General features: G+C 42.9%; 1 protein-coding gene across 1 annotated transcript in view; it reads right to left on the reverse strand.

The window, feature by feature from the left end:
* Nucleotides 1–17,576, reverse strand: part of LOC117056520 (NAD(P) transhydrogenase, mitochondrial-like) — a 63,474-nt gene that overhangs the window by 12,433 nt on the left and 33,465 nt on the right. Inside the window, exons 10-16 of the mRNA XM_033166972.1 lie at nucleotides 17,109–17,262; nucleotides 15,363–15,524; nucleotides 13,622–13,732; nucleotides 11,515–11,660; nucleotides 7,141–7,336; nucleotides 2,619–2,852; nucleotides 1,825–1,985 (exon numbers count right to left, since the gene is read on the reverse strand). Of these exons, the coding sequence (XP_033022863.1) occupies nucleotides 1,825–1,985; nucleotides 2,619–2,852; nucleotides 7,141–7,336; nucleotides 11,515–11,660; nucleotides 13,622–13,732; nucleotides 15,363–15,524; nucleotides 17,109–17,262 (1,164 nt within the window). The remainder of the gene's footprint in view (nucleotides 1–1,824; nucleotides 1,986–2,618; nucleotides 2,853–7,140; nucleotides 7,337–11,514; nucleotides 11,661–13,621; nucleotides 13,733–15,362; nucleotides 15,525–17,108; nucleotides 17,263–17,576) is intronic.

A 17,576-nucleotide genomic window follows, 5' to 3' on the forward strand; every position in this document is an offset into this window, starting at 1 on the left:
AATTGCAAGCACCTACCTAAAGATCTTGGTTATGTCAAACAGACATTTGGGAACCCTACATCATATCTTTCCCAAGCCTGTTCTTGGCTCGTACTGTTATCTCTCCCTCTCCAATCTAGGATTACAATAACATCTGACTGATTAAACCAGTAGCTTATTTCACCATAAGGCCCGCAGCTAAGAAGATTTTGGAACCCTGCAGATGTGGTTTGTGGGATCCTGAAGGGGTAGCACGGGATTTTTTTAATGGAATTTCTATAGAGCCGCACAACTATTTTGAAGAGGGCTCTGCGGAGTCCTCGGAACATCGCCAGCCCCTCCCTGCCCCCTTCCAGCCGCAGCTGCATCTTGTATTGCTCAGCAGACGCTGGATATTCGTGGGAGAAGTTTGTGCTACCTTGCTTGAAATTCAAAATAGGCAGCACAGCACAGCCTTTGCTGGCGGCCCAACCACCACTCCAAAAAAACAACAACAGTCTTTATATTTCTTACACACGCAATAGGGAAAACAATATGATTTATTGGGCTGAACAACAGCAACATCAAAATAGTTGCCTTTCCATCCCACCCCAGGGTACAGGAGCAATTATATACCCTAAATTATCTTGTTTGTGATCAACAGTACAGACTATGTCACTGCTATTTATTTGTTTACTAAATTTATACCCAGCCTTTTCGTCTGGAATATCTTTGCATGCCAAGGGTAGCTGACGTTCCATGATTGCACTCTGCTAACCAGTTAAACCACATTCTGGCAAGTTAATATGTACTGGGGTCTAAAAACCCAGTATATTTCAGTGCTGGCCTTACTTAAAAAACAAACAAACAAACAGAAAACCCAACCTACTACCAACCCCATTGTCTGACTCGGCAAGGAGCATGACAAGAGGATTGTTGTTTTTTAAGCAGATTTTCCAGCTAAACAAATTCCCCTCTTTGACAACCGACACTATAGAAAGGAGTTGGGGGAAGATGAATGAATACAAAGCATGCTTTGCTCCTTGCTTACACATCCCGTACCAGTGGTGGTTTCTTCATAGGAGTCTGTGGTTCTTATCTACTATACGGCCATGATTCATTTATTACTCTGCCTTCGTACAGTAACTGTAATAGGCACACACAAAATGGCTACTTTACAAGGATGTTACCTGCCTGAAGATGAAGGTGAAGAAGAGGAGGTTCGAGTCAAAAAGAAGAAGGGTTTTAAAAACATAGTTTGGGCAGTTTGTTTTCAGTACGGAGACTGAGCACATATTTTTGTTCAGTCGTTCAGTCATGTCTGACTCTTCGTGACCCCATGGACCAGAGCACGCCAGGCACCCCTATCCTTCACTGCCTCCCGCAGTTTGGCCAAACTCATGCCAGTTGCTTTGAGAACACTGTCCAACCATCTTGTCCTCTGTTGTCCCCTTCTCCTTGTGCCCTCCATTTCCCCCAACATCAGGGTCTTTTCCAGGGAGTCTTCTCTTCTCATGAGGTGGCCAAAGTACATCTTACCCTTGTATAATCTGTGTACATGCCGTCCCTGACATTGCTTCATCTTTAAGTGCTTAATTAATACACCTAATGTATCTGACCCCCCTCCCATTTTTCGAACTGCACATTATCAGCTCACTAGACTTGTGCCAGCCTCACTCCATAATATATCGTGTTTCACAGTCCAGTGTCCCTGACTCCATCCTCCTACCATTACCAACCTGTTCTAGAAGATTCTGCCCCGACCCGACAGGTTCCCGCTTGACCCAATTCTGCCCTCACCTCTGGTTCCTGACTTGCCCCACCTTTTCCCTTCTTCAAACCCAAAGCTTCCATGCCTATACATACCATGATCGAGGAGAGTCCTGAAACTCCTAGGAGGCAGGCCATGCCAGTCGTATAGCTGGGGTCTAGCATAAAAGGAATCATGCCACCAACTGAAGCTGTCAACAGCCCAGCGTTCAGGTAATGGCGACCAGGCAGAAGAAGCGGAGCGGAGTTTAATATACCTAGTGGGGGGGGGGGGAAACAATATTGAGGCTTAATCTTTTGGCATGTTAATATTTTTATTGCAATTTGGGGTTTTTAATCTGGATGTTGTCCGAAGGTTCTCTTTCCAGTCTTTTGATCCTAAGTTTAAGACTGAGGTTTGGTCAGCAGAGGGTTAATAGAACCTTGCTGGATATGTGTTTGTTGGGTCCGCTATCCTGCTTTGAAAGGAGATTTCTTTCAATGGCCTGTCTCTTTGCAAGGAGAAAGCCGTTTGGAAATCAGGGATTTGAACCCAGGTCTTTCCCAGTCTAAGTGCAGCACTTGGTCTGGTACTCTTTACTGGCCCTTGTTGTGACTGCATAACTCACACAATGCCAATTTGTAATATTGTGACACTACAGCTACTCTGGAAATAAATTGCTGTGTCCGAAGCAACTATTTACTTGTTCAGAAAATCTTGGGACCAAGCCACAAAATTTTCAAAGGTTTTTTTCTTTTTCTTTTTAAAGGCTGGCATCAATCCTTATGGAAATTCAGCGTGAACAGAGTTCCTAACTCTAAGAGCCTTTGGAAATCCTAGCAGAAGTCTGTATGTCGTAACTTTGGGTGTCTAAACCACAGGGAATAAAAATTAAAATAATTTAGCGCACCTTGTAGTTTTCCATATGCCACTAAAGAACCACTGAATGTTACGCCCCCAATATAGGTGCCCAAATAGGCCACTGTTTTGAGAACATTAGCAGAAGGGTGGACATCAAGGTGTGGATATTCAATCATGTACTCTGCAACGCACGTCAGAACTGCTGCCAAGCCAACCAGACTGTGAAATGCAGCAACAAGCTGAGGAAGGTCGGAAATTTCAATCCGTTTCGCAATGGTGAGACCTGCAAAAGGAAACAATTTAGATCCAAGATATTTTTGTTGTTGTTGTTAAAGAAAACGTTGTATTGCATTTCATACCGTCTTGAAAGCATAAACAGCCAGTTAAGTAACAAGACGCTGTTTACTTTACTTTCTTAAGTTATTCCCCCCTTTTTTCTGCAAAGACAAAATAATAGGAAATCGCAACCTTATTTTAAGCCCTTTCCCAAAAGAAGGTATCGCTAGGACCTCTCTCAAGGCAACAGCATCTATAGAACACAGAGCAAATATAGGATGACAGAGCCACAACCCCATCAGGGGGAGGAGTGTAGGAGAGAGCTCTGAAGTTGGCAGACTTTAGTAAATAGAAGGATACCTTATTTTTCGCTCCATAGGACGCACTTTTTTCCTCCTAAAAAGTAAGGGGAAATACCTGTGCGTCTTATGGAGCAATTGGTGGTCCCTGGAGCCGAATTGCCCAGGGGCCAAAAGCAGATTGTGCTTTTTATTTTACAAAGAGAAAAGGGAGTGTTGAAAGGACCCCGCTCAGCAGCTGATCAGCAAGATACCGCTCAGCAGCTGATCAGCAAGATACCTTTGTTGAATGTGCTGCAGAGGGAGGTTGTTTGTTTGTTTCCCCAGGACATGTGACTGGCTGATTAGATTATCTGTCTGGAAACAGTGGAAACGGCTCCCTTTAAGATTTTTCAGAAATGTGAGTTAAACCCCATAAAAATGGGGCTTTTCCTCTTTGCTTTCCCCCCTTTGCAAAAAAAGCTGCAAAACTTTTAGCTGATCCTCAAAAAAAGACCTTTTGCCTTTGCAAAAACAGCTGCAAAACTTTTAGCTGGTCCTCAAAAAAGCCAGGGCTTTTCCCTTTGCAAAAAAGCTGCAAAACTTTGAGCTGGTCCTCAACCCCCCCCCAAAAAACCCAGGGCTTTTAGAGGAGGAAAACCAGAAAAATATTTTTTTTCTTGTTTCCTCCTCTAAAAATGAGGTGCGCCCTATGGTCCGGTGCATCCTATGGAGCGAAAAATACGGTAGTTGCTGTCAGAAGAGTAGTTGGAAGATCAAACTATGGCATAAAATAGTAATTTTCAAGCAATTTCCTGGGGTGTCCTGGGTTACCTTAGAAGCATAACAGGGGATCATCATGGAACAGATAAATAATGGCAAACAAACAACCCTGAGAGTCAGTTTGTCCACTATATCCTTGCAGTGCTCAGCAATAGAGGGTTGGGTGTGTCTTGGGGCACCCTCAGTCCATGCAGGGTGATGTGGAGATCTAGCAGACTTAGCCAGAAGTGATCTACAAAGGGAGAGGTTGCCTTGGAAGAACACCCAGAATCCTCTGCAACGTGCCAGGGTTTCTTGGCAGACATGCCTGTATCGACAGAACTCTCTGGAGGTAGAAATTTTGAAAACCAACGACATAAATAACCATACCCACTTCCTACCGATATTGTCTATTTCTACAATGAATGCCTGTTCCTACAGGGACCTAAGTATGATTTAAAGTTTGGAATAGACACGGGACACTGCTGTTTGGAAAATGTATCATGGAATCCTGGGATAAAACTGGAGCTCTTCTTACGTAATACTCTGGGACTGAGAACCACACTGCTGGGTTCCTTACTCTTGATCTTCTTGTACTAAAAAAAGTAAAGTTAAAGGACCCCTGGACGGTTAAGTCCAGTCAAAGGCAACTATGGGGTTGTGGCGCTCATCTCGCCTTCAGGCCAAGGGAGCCGGCTTTTGTCCACAGACAGCTTTCTGGGTCATGTGGCCTGCATGACTAAACTGCTTCTGGCGCAACAGGACACCATGGTGGAAGCCAGAGCGCACAGTAACACCGTTTACTTTCCTGCCGCAGTGGTACCTATTTATCTACTTGCACTGGTCTGCTTTCAAACTGCTAGGTTGGCAGGAGCTGGGACAGAGCAAGGGGAGCTCACTCTGTCATGGGGATTCGAACCGCCGACTTTCTGAACGGCAAGCCCAAGAGGCTCAGTGGTTTAGACCACAACACCACCTGCATCCCTGACGAAAGGTGTTGATGGCCCATCTAAGAGGAATATTGGGCCTGGGCAGACAGAGGTTGCTATGATGATGGGGTGTGTGCTTGAGATGACAGGAAAAGAGAGTCTTTCGAGCAAGGTGTGTTGGGAAGAAGAAGGGGAGAACAAAGGGGGAGATCCATCTTGGGCAGGATGGCTGAAGACTGGCTGGGAGAGAGGCCTTGCACTCCAGTGCTGCACAAATCCCTCTTGAAATGACCATGCTGATCTGGACTCCCTCCATGCAGACTGAAGGTGTAATCATGTGAATAAATAATGTTTCTTAAAGCTATGACAGTCTCTGCTGCGTCTTCAATTCTCCAAAGGAATACAAACCCTGGGTGAGCACCCGGAACCCCCTGAAATCTTGCTACTACACAGAGTGGGGATGACAGTGAGTTCTGTATGCTCTATATGCTTCTTAGAGGACCCATAAAAAAACTGGACTGGGATGCTGCTCTGCTAATTTTTTAAGACTGAGATGGATTTCTAAACTAATATTAGCCAGCCTTTGAAAATGGCACAAGATATATCAATATTTGTTGGAAAGGGATTTTAGTCCTCGTAGAGAGCAAAAAACACAACAAAACTCCACCCAAAAAATTCCAGAGGACATTTCCAAGAACTTGAGTTTTGTGGGTACAGAATAAGTTCTCATTATTTTGTCCTCCATTTGTGTTCACTGAGGGATAATTCACACAATTATTAAAACAAACAAACCACCATGCAAGCTGATTTTACAATTTAGAATGGATATGCTTGGGTGATGCCTGGCCTTGTGGGGGCCAAACAGACTTTGGGGGAGTAGCATAACAAAAGTTCATAAACACCAGTGTCACGAAAACTACTTTGTTTCATAGCAACTGGCTGCAAATTTGGCTCCGGAGGAAATGCTCCCTATGTTTAAAACATGCATATCTCGCTTCTCTATTTTGTCATTTTTCCTCTTAGTCAAGACTGCCACCTTTCGGAGTTAAATATACCTCTTAAGTCCCCAAAGATGCTTAACAATCCACTGACTGATGGATCACTGATGCCTTTGCAATGAGGTCTTCATTTTACCTGCGGTAGCAATAGTTCAAATTCTCATAAAGGCACTGTCTGCCGGTACAGTAGGTTACAGCAGCATACAGGGGCCCCATAAACCAGTAAGAAGAATCAACTCGTGGATTTTTCTTTGGAAATAATCGCACTTAGTCACTTTTTGTCAACTAGTTCAAAATATATACAGCATTGGTCAGCTCATTTGGGACAATATGAACGCTGCTGTAGTGGTGAGGAAGAAACTCTGTAGCTTCAGTCCTCTTCAAATGTGCAGGGCCAAAGATGTTGTTCCTTTGCACACAAAGTGTTTTCATGTTTCACCATGCAATCCTGAAGTTAAGTCCCACTGCATTCAGTGGAGCTGACTCCCAACCAGGTGAGTGATGCTGGAATTTCAGCCTTATACTAGGCATTTGTGATATTTAAATTTTGTAAACTGCTCTGTGATGCATTGATAAAGGGCAATAGAGAAATCTCTGGGATAAATAAGTAAACAAAGCCCCTGTGCCTCCTGGGCAGCTGATGGTTGCAGGGTAAGGAACCACAGTCCCAAACTACTTGTTCCATACAGATGTGTGTTATTATGGCAGCCCAATAGCACTTTTAGACAGAATAATGGGTGTGTTCAGAAAGGTGCAGAGGAAAGAACACTGGGGAAGAGGTATGAAATTTGTGGGGCAGTGTCCAATTCACCCTAATGGACCAACATCTACTGCTTTGTACATAAATTCCAAAGGCTGGTGCAAATATCTTTCTATTCCATCCATCCATCCATGCATCCATCTATCCACCCATCCATGAATGATCTAAGTAAGAAGCACATAATTAAGCCCATCCTGTTGGGGCTTGCAAATACCCTGAATTATATGAAAACATGTCCTAGAACACTGTGCTGTGGTCTAAACCACAGAGCTTCTTGGGCTTGCCAATCAGAAGTTCGGTGGTTCTGCACCCCATAGTCGCCTTTGACTGGACTTAACCATCCAGGGGTCCTTTACCTTTAACCTTTACCTAGAAAACACAGCAAATAGTAAAACAATATTCCCTAGTATCTGCACATTGGAGGGGAAGAACAGCAGTGGCCAGAAAGCTGTTCTTTGGTAGCTTGTTCACTGCAAATGACTTTCTCATTGCAGGAGCCCTTCCAAGGAGCACCAGGTGCTTCCTGGTTAAGTTCAATGGTTTAGTTAGTACAACGAACAGTACTCACCCATGGTTCCACCCATAGCCATGGCCATAGACATCTGGGCCAGCACTTCCGGGGATGGTTTCAGAGCACCCAACGTAGCTGCTAAGCCGCCAGCAACCCCAATCATTCCTAGAGCATTGCCAAGTCTAGAGGTGCTCTGGCTGGACAATCCTGCTAGCGCACCTACACAGCAAAGACCTGAGCCCAGATATATCATCTGAGAGAGACAAGAACAGAGAACACCCAAAGTAGTGCATATACATGTTTAAAGAAATCCATGATAGTTCTTAAATCACATAGCCTTCTGAACAGCAAGCTGTAAACGAGTATGTGACTTGTTTGGTGTGAGCAAAAGGAAAGGCAGCTGTAGTATGATATTGCTTTTTAACTAAAGGAGCATCAGGAATGAGGTTGGTGCCTACCAGCTCCATCTGGTATGCAGGCTGAGACCCTACCTGCCTGCAGACTGTCTCTCCAGAGTGGTGCATGCTATAGTTATCTCCCGCTTGGACTACTGCAATGTCCTCTATGTGGGGCTACCTTTGAAGGTGACCCGGAAACTGCAACTAATCCAGAATGCAACAGCCAGACTGGTGATTGGGAGTGGCTGCCAAGACCATATGACACCGGTCCTGAAAGACCTACATTGGCTCCCAGTACATTTCCGAGCACAATTCAAAGTGTTGGTGCTGACCTTTAAAGCCCTGAACGGCCTCAGCCAAGTATCCCTGAAGAAGCGTCTCCACCCCCCATCGTTCTGCCCGGACCCTGAGGTCCAGCTCCGAGGGCCTTCTGGCGGTTCCCTCACTGCGAGAAGTGAGGTTACAGGGAACCAGGCAGAGGGCTTTCTCGGTAGTGGCACCCTCCCTTGTGGAACACCCTCCCATCAGGTGTCAAGGAGATAAAGAACTATCCAACTTTTAGAAGACACCTGAAGGCAGCCCTGTATAAGGAAGTTTTTAATGTTTGATGTTTTATCGTGTTTTTAATATTCTGTTGGGAGCTGTGCAGAGTGGCTGGGGAAACCCAGCCAGATAGGTGGGGTATAAATAATAATAATAATAATAATAATAATAATAATAATAATAATAATAATAATTATTATTATTATTATTATTATTATTATTATTATTATTTCCAGAGAAATGAGAACAGGAGAACTTTGCTAGGTCAGGCCAAAAGGCCACGTGGTCCACCATACTCATCTCAAAGAGCCCAATCTTTGGGAAGTTTGCCAGCAGGACCCTGGTGTGACAGCCTCTCACAATTCCCACCAACTGAAGGCATTCTGCCTCTGACTGTGATAGAACATGGCCATATCCCCCATTAACTCCATATCCTCCTCGTGGCTCTTCACTGAGTAGGACTGGCATTGAATACAACCCTTAGCTCTTATCACATTCTTCCAGAGGTGTATAACAAGGGAAGAACTGAGTAGCTCAAGATTATGGTTTATTGGTATAAACTTCCTTGCTAGATTTATTCAGTTTCTTCTATGCCAAGTTTTTCTTATTTTAAGTTTCAGCCATTGTTCTTATGTGTGGAAGAGTTACAGATCACTAGTTCAAACACATTTTAAAGATGCCAGCTTTGTGAGATCATTCCGTCAGATTTTCCTCTCACTTTGATTTTTTTTTAGTGTTTTGATACACCAAAATGCTTTGAAATCCCTGTATGACAATGCATTTATATAGAACATGTGGTGTTCTCCTTATGTTTGAAAAGCATATGCTATTCCCCGCCCCCGCCCCCCTAATCACAAATGTTCAATGTAATCTTCAGGGAAGAAAAAAAAAAGTGTTACCAAATTTCCCGTTCCCCAACAATGTTCATTAAAGTCACACAGCAGAACCCAATTAGAATAATCTAGTCATTCCACCCTTATTTAACCAAAGCTAACACAGATTCCTTTTATTCTGCCTGCATTTCCAGAAATATGAAAGGTGTTTTTTGTGTCATCATAAAAACAGATGACTAGCTCATAGTGTACAGCATATGTCATTCTTCTCCCTAAAAGGAAAAGCTAAAATAAATAACTGATGTATACCGTACTTTTTTTTTTAAAGGTATAATGTATTTATGCTTATGTTTTCAAATGTGCTGTAAATTGCTTTGAGACCTTTGGATAACAAGCATCTAAGAAGTCTAAGAACAATAATGATAACTATAAACTGTGATTCTTGCAATGCAATGAGTTGACCCTTTTCGATTCTACAATTTATGATTCTGCAATGTCAATGTTTTATCTTTTGGTATATAGAGATTAAGATGTTGATTTTTAAATTTTCTGATCAAACTATACAGTATGAAATAGTACAAAACACAACACCTCTGATATCTTCATACTGCCCAATTTTAACTTACTTTTGTAACCAACTGTACTTTTAGTTTAATAATATGTTTAATAGAATTATTCATTAATTTAATGCAGTTAAAATCTGCTTTTATTCTATTGTCTCCAATTTGGTTAATTTGCAGATTTAACTTAATCTTGCAGATTGAGTTTAAGTCCAGCATTTTGACTCCCAGTCTCTTGCTGTTGGTAAATTCCTGTTTTTCCAGTGCCAGGCCACCTTTGCTGCTATCATTAAATAATATATTAACTGTTTTTCTTTTTTATGATCCACCTAAGTATACCCCCAAAATTCAAATAGGATCCAACAATATTTCTATTTCTATTCTTTCTGTTCCCTTGATCTTTCCTAGTATTTGTTTTCAAAACATCTTTAAATCTGCTACGGATTCTGCACTGACCTCTTTAGAGGAAGAGCAGGATACATATGAAGTAAGATAATTCATAAGATATATATTAATTTGGCAGTAGAATATTGCTGTAAAGTGTAGATTCAATTCTGAACATTTCTCCCCAGTATTTGTTGAAAGGTACAATGCACTTTTGGAAAAGGCTGCATGCCAATTCGCTGCTCTGAATCTTGAAAATAATTTGCCAACATCTGTTGTAGTCTACAATTAAGCTTTGGCTCAGTAGACACTTCTGGAGATTTAATAAAAGAAAATACTTTTTATTAAACAGCTCTATTTTGGACCACCCCACATAATCTAAGCAACAGGTATGAAAGTGTACAGGTATTTTCTTAACCATTATGAAATAATGTATTCCCCCTATACAGCTGTTGGTAAAAAAGCCAATGTTTTATACCTGTAGTGTGACCAATGTTCCAAAGCATTTGTCAGATTTCTTTTCAAATATGATTTTGTTCACCTGCTTCGTTTTGAACGTAAGGCAATCCAAAAAATAAAACATATCACCCCATCTGCCCCCATTCTTGTTTAAAGTAAATGAAAACGCAGGCTGAAAACTGACACCATGTTTATTTTTTCTGTTCTTGTTCCTCTGGGACCACATTGTACAGACAGGGGAGAGGGAAAACCAGGCAGAGAGCCTTCTCGGTGGTGGCACCCGCCCTATGGAATGCCCTCCCATCAGATGTCAAGGAAATAAACAACTATCTGACTTTTAGAAGACATCTGAAGGCAGCCCTGGTTAGGGAATTTTTAAATTTTTGATGTTTTTAAATATTCTATTGGGAGCATCTGGATGGGAAAACCCAGCCAGATGGGAGGGGTATAAATATTAATGCCCCACCCATCTGGCTGGGTTTTGGCTGCAACTATGGGTGGCTCCCGACAGAATATTAAAAACAGAATCAAACATTAAAATATTCCCTAAACAGGGCTGCCTTCAGATGTCTTCTAAAAGTCAGATAGTTGTTTATTTCCTTGACATCTGATGGGAGGGTGTTCCACAGGGTGCGCGCCACTACCAAGAAGGTCCTCTGTCTGGTTCCCTGTAACCTCACTTCTCGCTGGGAGGGAACCGCCAGAAGGCCCTCAGCGCTGGACCTCAGTGTCCAGGCGGAATGATGGGGTTGGAGACACTCATTCAGGTATACTGGGCCGAGGCCGTTGAGGGTTTTCAAAGTCAGCACCAACACTTTGAATTGTGCTCGGAAACGTACTGGAAGCCAATGTAGGCCTTTCAGGACCGGTGTTATATATTACTACTACTACTACTACTACTACTACTATTAATGCCACCCTGAGCCCCTTAGAGGTAAGACATCGTAGATGTCACCACTGTCAAAACCAGGAAAAGAAAAATATTTGTTTGAAAAAATGACTGTAGTGAATGATTAGTGTGTGAAGATTTCCCCTTTGATTTCAATGCATTTATTAATTTAATTTTGGTTAATTTCTTTGATGACTTTATGGTATATTTATGTTGCTACAATATGTAGTGCATGCTTCTCATCCCCTTAATCTAGATCTGGCTTTGCTTAAGAGTAGCTCATATGTACTGATTTGGCTTGCTTGCCATCTCTGCTAAGACCATCTATGCAAACGGATGGTAAAAAATTAGAAATGATTTCTGACCTGCTCAATGCTCTGTCCACTGAGAAGAGACGCACCATATCCTCCAACAAACACACCTCCAGGGAGGAGATAAAGATAATTATATTCTGGTGGATCTGTTGGTCGTTTAAACATATCCAGCATTCGCTGGGTAATTAAGAAGCCACCTGTTGGGGAAAAAGGAACATGGATTTTTAGAATGAAAACGAAGAAACAGTTAAAGGCCAATATTTCATTTTCCTCTGTTTCTTAATTTTCCAGTCTTAAATTCAATTCACTACATTTCCACATCAGTTTTCATTTTTTTTTTTTAAAAAAAAGCTCTCATGAAAATTCATTAGCATCTTAATGTACATTTCTCCTAATACACATTTTGTCTAATATACTCACTTTTGCAAAGCAGTTTTTAACAATATAATGCATTCTTGTATGAAATTTTCATTAATATATGCATTCTGATGCACACTTTACCCTAGTGTATACATTTTTGTATATCTTTCTTGGCTGAAAAACTACATTGCAAAATTCAGGGAAGGGCAAATTTTGAAGGCTGGCTGAGTTTCAGTTCTGATAGTTTCAGAAAGTGGGTAGCTTCATGTTGAAATATGAACTGGATTTCTCCTCCATCCCTAGCTGTGATAAAGTTACCCAGATTAAGGACTAAGACTGCATCAAATTTTAAGTCATTTAACTTATTATTATTACATTTTTACTGCCAAGGAGGGGGGCAGGTGCTGGTGGGATCCTCTACCTCAGGTGTCAAAATAACTGGGTGTTCTGCAGCTTTTTGTGTGGGTAACTTTTTCTGCTTTGCTTCAGGCAGAAAAAAGGGGGCAGTACTGAGAGCTGTTAAATAAGTAGGTAGAGCCCTTCCGCCAACTGCACTGACGGCCGAAGGTGATTCTGCCTAGTATGCCTCATTGGCAGCCAATGCCCTTTCAACCAGCGAGGCACACTGTGATAATCATGTCTGCTCTCCTTGCGGCAAATATATAACTACTGTCTTCTTTGCGAGCTTTCCAACATAAGAATTTCCGGGTCGCTCTGAAATGCCGTGTATATCTCTTTCTTCCCCTCTGGCTCTCCTCCCCCTGTCTATTACTGAAGTAAGTGCTTTCTCTTTCTTCCGGCGATGTCTGCAAAGGGGGGCTGTTTGACGAGGACGTATCTGTTGTGATTATTGGCCCTTGCTCTCTATATGCAGCCTCCTCCCCCTGACTGTCTGTTTTCCAACTTTCTCTCCCTGCTCTTTCTTCTACGCTCTCTTCCCGAACCATGCTTGGCTCCATGACACACACCCTCCAAAGCAGGTCTCTCACTGGCCAATTTAAAGTGCAGGAGCTGGCGGGAACTCTAGCCAGGGAGCATGGGGAATTCACTAAAGTGTATTCCAGCTGCCCGGGGATGGTGACTGAGCGCAAGGATCCACAACAGCCACCCACTCAGGGGAAGGGGCAAGCGTCTATTTGGGAGCAGTCTTGAGAGCTGTTAAATGAGTAGGTTTTGAATTATTGACTGAGAGTGGTGACAGCCTTCTCTTCACAGCCTTCTCTCTACTCAAGTCGTCTTGCTCTGGGAGGTGAATGCAGATGGGGTATTTCTTTTTTTCTTTTTTTTTTATTGAAGATTTTCTTGGTTTACAAAGTGTATATAATGTCTCTCGTATTTAGGGGGGATTCTGACTTAGAGGCGTTCAGTCATAATCCCACAGATGGTAGCTTCTTGCAAGTCAGCCCAGATGGGCATTGGCTCCCAGTACGTTTCTGATTCAAAGTGTTGGTGCTGACCTTTAAAGCCCTAAACGGCCTCGGCCCAGTATCCCTGAAGGAGCGTCTTCACCCCCATTGTTCAGCCCGGACACTGAGGTCCAGCTCTGAGGGCCTTCTGGCGGTTCCCTCACTGCAAGAAGTGAGGTTACAGGGAACCAGGCAGAGGGTCTTCTTGGTGGTGGCGCCCGCCCACCCACCATCAGAAGACATCTGAAGGCAGCCCTGGTTAGGGAAGTTTTTAATGTTTGATGTTTTTAATATTCTGTTGGGAGCCGCCAGAGTGGCTAGTAAATCCCAGCCACACGGGTGGGGTATAAATAAAAAAATAAAAAATATTATGTACATTAGTAAATTTGTACCTGCGATATTGACAGATGAAACAAATGCAGCCAGCAAAGCTAATGTCTGTGGTACACTGGAAGGAAAATATGAGCCCCCCATCAGCACCAAACCGCCAACAGCAGTAAGTCCTAAAAGAAAAACAGAACAGGTTTAGACTTTATAACATAACTAAGGAATGTGTAATTAGTAAACTTTTTTTCAAAATCTTTGAATTGTACAGCAGATGTTTCCTGTTGTGGTTGAATATGGTGATTATTCAAAATGTCAACATCATTCTGCTCATCTTCTGAGCAAGCAGACTAAAAAAAAAAACCCCACTTCAAGGGCAGGGACAGAAGCTTCTACTGACAGTGCAAGGACGTCAGAGCTTGTCGAGCTACAGAAATTGCTAAATCCACACTGCCCATTGTTAATTATTATCAGAAATTGCTTATCAAGGGCTGGCTTCTTACAGAGAAATAAAACGGCAAAGATTGCCAAGTTACTATCCCAAAGTAGGATCAGATTCAACACCACCTGCACTGGCTTCCACGCCAAGTTCAGTTTCTGGACCATAAGGAGATTGCTATGTCAAAGTAAAAAGACAAGTCTAATATCAAATGGCAGCATTTTTCCATGACCGCTTGCCATAAATCTGCAGGTGAGGGATGACATATTTGAATGCTTGACCACAAATGTGAAAAAAAACTTTCTGCTAGAAAACTAGCTGGAAGAATGCTTCACACGAATCTTTCTGGTGTGCTAGTTTTCTCTGCGAAGGGAGTCTTGTTCTTCTTCATTTGGAAAAGGGCATTCAATCCTTTCACTCTGCAATCTGAAATAGCACAGTCCAGGGAAAACTTGCTGGCTATATAAAACTGTCCCTCAGCAATGTCAAAGAACCCTGTGGTTGATATTGGGTGGGTGGGTGGATGGTAGTTCTAACTTGCCCTTTACCAACTGGACCCAGGTTGGAATACAGCAATAAAACAACAAACCTGTAAAACAAAAACCGTGTCAAAACGTCATAAAACATGATTAAAATACACACGATCAACTAGCAGAAAGCTGAGTGGCTTTTTACAGTTCTCATTCCTTTTCCAATGGCCTGAGCAAAGAGATGCATGGTGACAAATGTCAGCAATGTCAGTGCTAGGTGCATTTCCAAGGTGTGGATGGTCATTCCAGAGATGGGGTGCTACTGCAGAGAAGGCCCTATCACACTCATGAGTAGGGCCTCAGTTGCAGATCTTAAGGCAGAATGGGAGGGGAAAAAGGTCTTCAGTATGTGCTGCTATGCGGAAGAAGCAGGAACTGTTTTCAAAGAGCATTTAGAACATGTGTCCTTCACCTGATGGACATTGCTGGCTTTCCACAGAAAGATTAATCCACACTTGGATTGGCCACTTAGATTGACGTAATACATGGATAATCAAGTCCTATAGCTTCTGATGAAATCCTACATTACAATGTTCAACAAACAACAACAACAACAACAACAACAACAACAATACATTATTTATACCCCTGCCATCTGGTTGGGTCTCCCCAAATGATGGCTGCATTTGATAACATCAACCAATGAGCAGTCTTTGGGTATCTTTGTATTAAGTAATTTCCCAACAACGAGAGAAAATATGGAAGCCAATCCACCATGGACGGCCATTCCTCAAATCTGAATAAGTGCATTCATTCTGAATTTTTTTTTTTAATAAGTGAGCCTGCTCTATGGCAATCACCACATGAAACAAAGCAAAATGTACAAGAGTCAAGACTTACCAGAAATTGCATTAGTTACTGACATGAGGGGTGAGTGAAGAGCAGGCGTCACACCCCAAACAGTATGGTAGCCAACGATTCCAGCAAGCCCAAAGGTGGTAACCATTTGCGTAAAAGCGGCATTAGGTGAAATGAGGCCCAGCCCTAAAACCGTTGTTAGGCCTAAACAGAAAGGCACCAAATCAAAAATGCGTTTTTCTTTCAAATAAACCCAGATCATCAGCCCACACCCATATTCATTGACATATTGACCTTGACAACAATAAGAATGGGGGGCAGGAGCAGCCTTCTGAGATAGGGTTTTATAGGCATAACCTGCATTCTCTGCTTTTGCCAGACCTGCCTGGGATAGAGTTCACTTCGCCAAGTTGCCTGTTCCAGAAGACTTTGGCATCCAGGCACGGAAATGCCAACAAATCAAATATTTTGAGATGCAAAGTATTTTGTTTGAACTAGTCATCAAATGATAGAGCACCCAGATGAGCAAAAAAAAAATATGGCACTAATTTCTCCATTGACTTATTTTCTCGCTTCGTAAGAAAAGTTTCTATTGGAACATCTGAAAATGGTTAAAATATGCAGCAGACCACACAGGCTCTTCAACATTACCTGATGAGAGAAACCGTGTTGACCTTCTCTGTCTGTTTTATCCTTTGCTGATGATGGAAACCTGACCTGGCCAACCAACCAATTGTCTGCTTTCCAATTCTAAGTGAATAGTCCGGTTATTCAGGGCAAAGAAGAACTGGGGTTGCATAACTTACGACAAAATGGTGAAGCTTTTTGGGGCCTGTAACCACAGTAAGCAGCGAGTTGCACATCTGAATGCTGTCCGTTAAAATAGTCCCTGCACATCCCAGGAAGAAGGAAGCACTCGTCTCCTTAACACATTACTTTTCTATGCTCATCAATGTGTGGGTTTTTTCCTCCCTATGGAGGAAACTGGAAAACGTACAGAGCTACATATGCAGCCTGACAAATCCCAGTCCGAGGAAAACTTTAGTCCCCACACTGTCCCCATAAAAAGGTAAAGGGACCCCTGACCATTGGGTCCAGTCGTGTCCAACTCTGGGGTTGCGGCGCTCATCTCGCATTACTGACCGAGGGAGCCGGCGTACAGCTTCCGGGTCATGTGGTCAGCATGACAAAGCCGCTTCTGGCGAACTAGAGCAGCACACGGAAAAGCTGTTTACCTTCCCGCCGGAGTGGTACCTATTTATCTACGCAGCAAAACTCCATGCTGCTGCCCACCCCTGCTGTTTAGTAAATTCACTCTGGGATTAAGGTGTCTGCCCTGTGCAACTTTTACATGTGCATGAGTTGCTATCAGGAGGACCAGACCAAGAAATACTGCTGCCGTGTTGGGGAGGGGGGGAAAGCAAATGGCATCCCACAGTCAAGGTACATACTACCCAATCCCCTCTTCCCTTCCCTAGCACTAAAACAACTAATGATAATAATAAATCAATGAATAATTTGCTGTCGCTGCATGCCAACCAAAGTCAGCTGCCTGAAGCCGACTGCTACACTCAGCTTAATGGTGAGGCTGGCACACATTAAAATCACATAAAATCTGGGAAATTGCCCTCTGCTTTGGGCCTACAGATGCAAATCCAGTGCAAATATTATATCCAGTTCCTGATGTTACAGCTGTAACCCACAGCTGGTAGAAAAGGCAGGTGCAATGCTACTTTCCTCGACATGTGTAGGGAATGCGGCATATACAATTTTTTAAAGATGAAATACCTGTCGTATAAACTCCTGCTGACGTCATGGTCTTTCTAAATGGCGAGATGGAAGCTTGTTTTTCTGCTTCTAGTTCCAGGACAGTTTTTTGCTTAGCTGGGGCAGCAGGTGGTACGGTTTTGGGCAGAGGTGCAGGAAATATTTTTTTCCCTTCCTGTAGCAGGGAAAGTTTCTCATTAGGATACAGTCACAAGATAACAGGTGAAATCTCTGTTGCACAGGGGTTGCAGTGCTCACCTCGCTTTTAGGCAGAGGAAGCCGGCGTTTGTCCACAGACAGCTTTCCAGGTCATGTGGCCAGCATGACTAAAACACTTCTGGCGCAATGGGACACCGTGACGGAAACCAGAGCGCATGGAAACAACGCCATTTACCTTCCCACCACAGTGGTACCTATTTATCTACTTGCATTAGTGTGCTTTCAAACTGCTAGGCTGGCAGGAGCTGGGACAGAGCAACAGGAGCTCAC

This window comes from Lacerta agilis, chromosome 13, assembly GCF_009819535.1.
Source record: "Lacerta agilis isolate rLacAgi1 chromosome 13, rLacAgi1.pri, whole genome shotgun sequence".
NCBI classification, from domain to species: Eukaryota; Metazoa; Chordata; class Lepidosauria; order Squamata; family Lacertidae; genus Lacerta; species Lacerta agilis.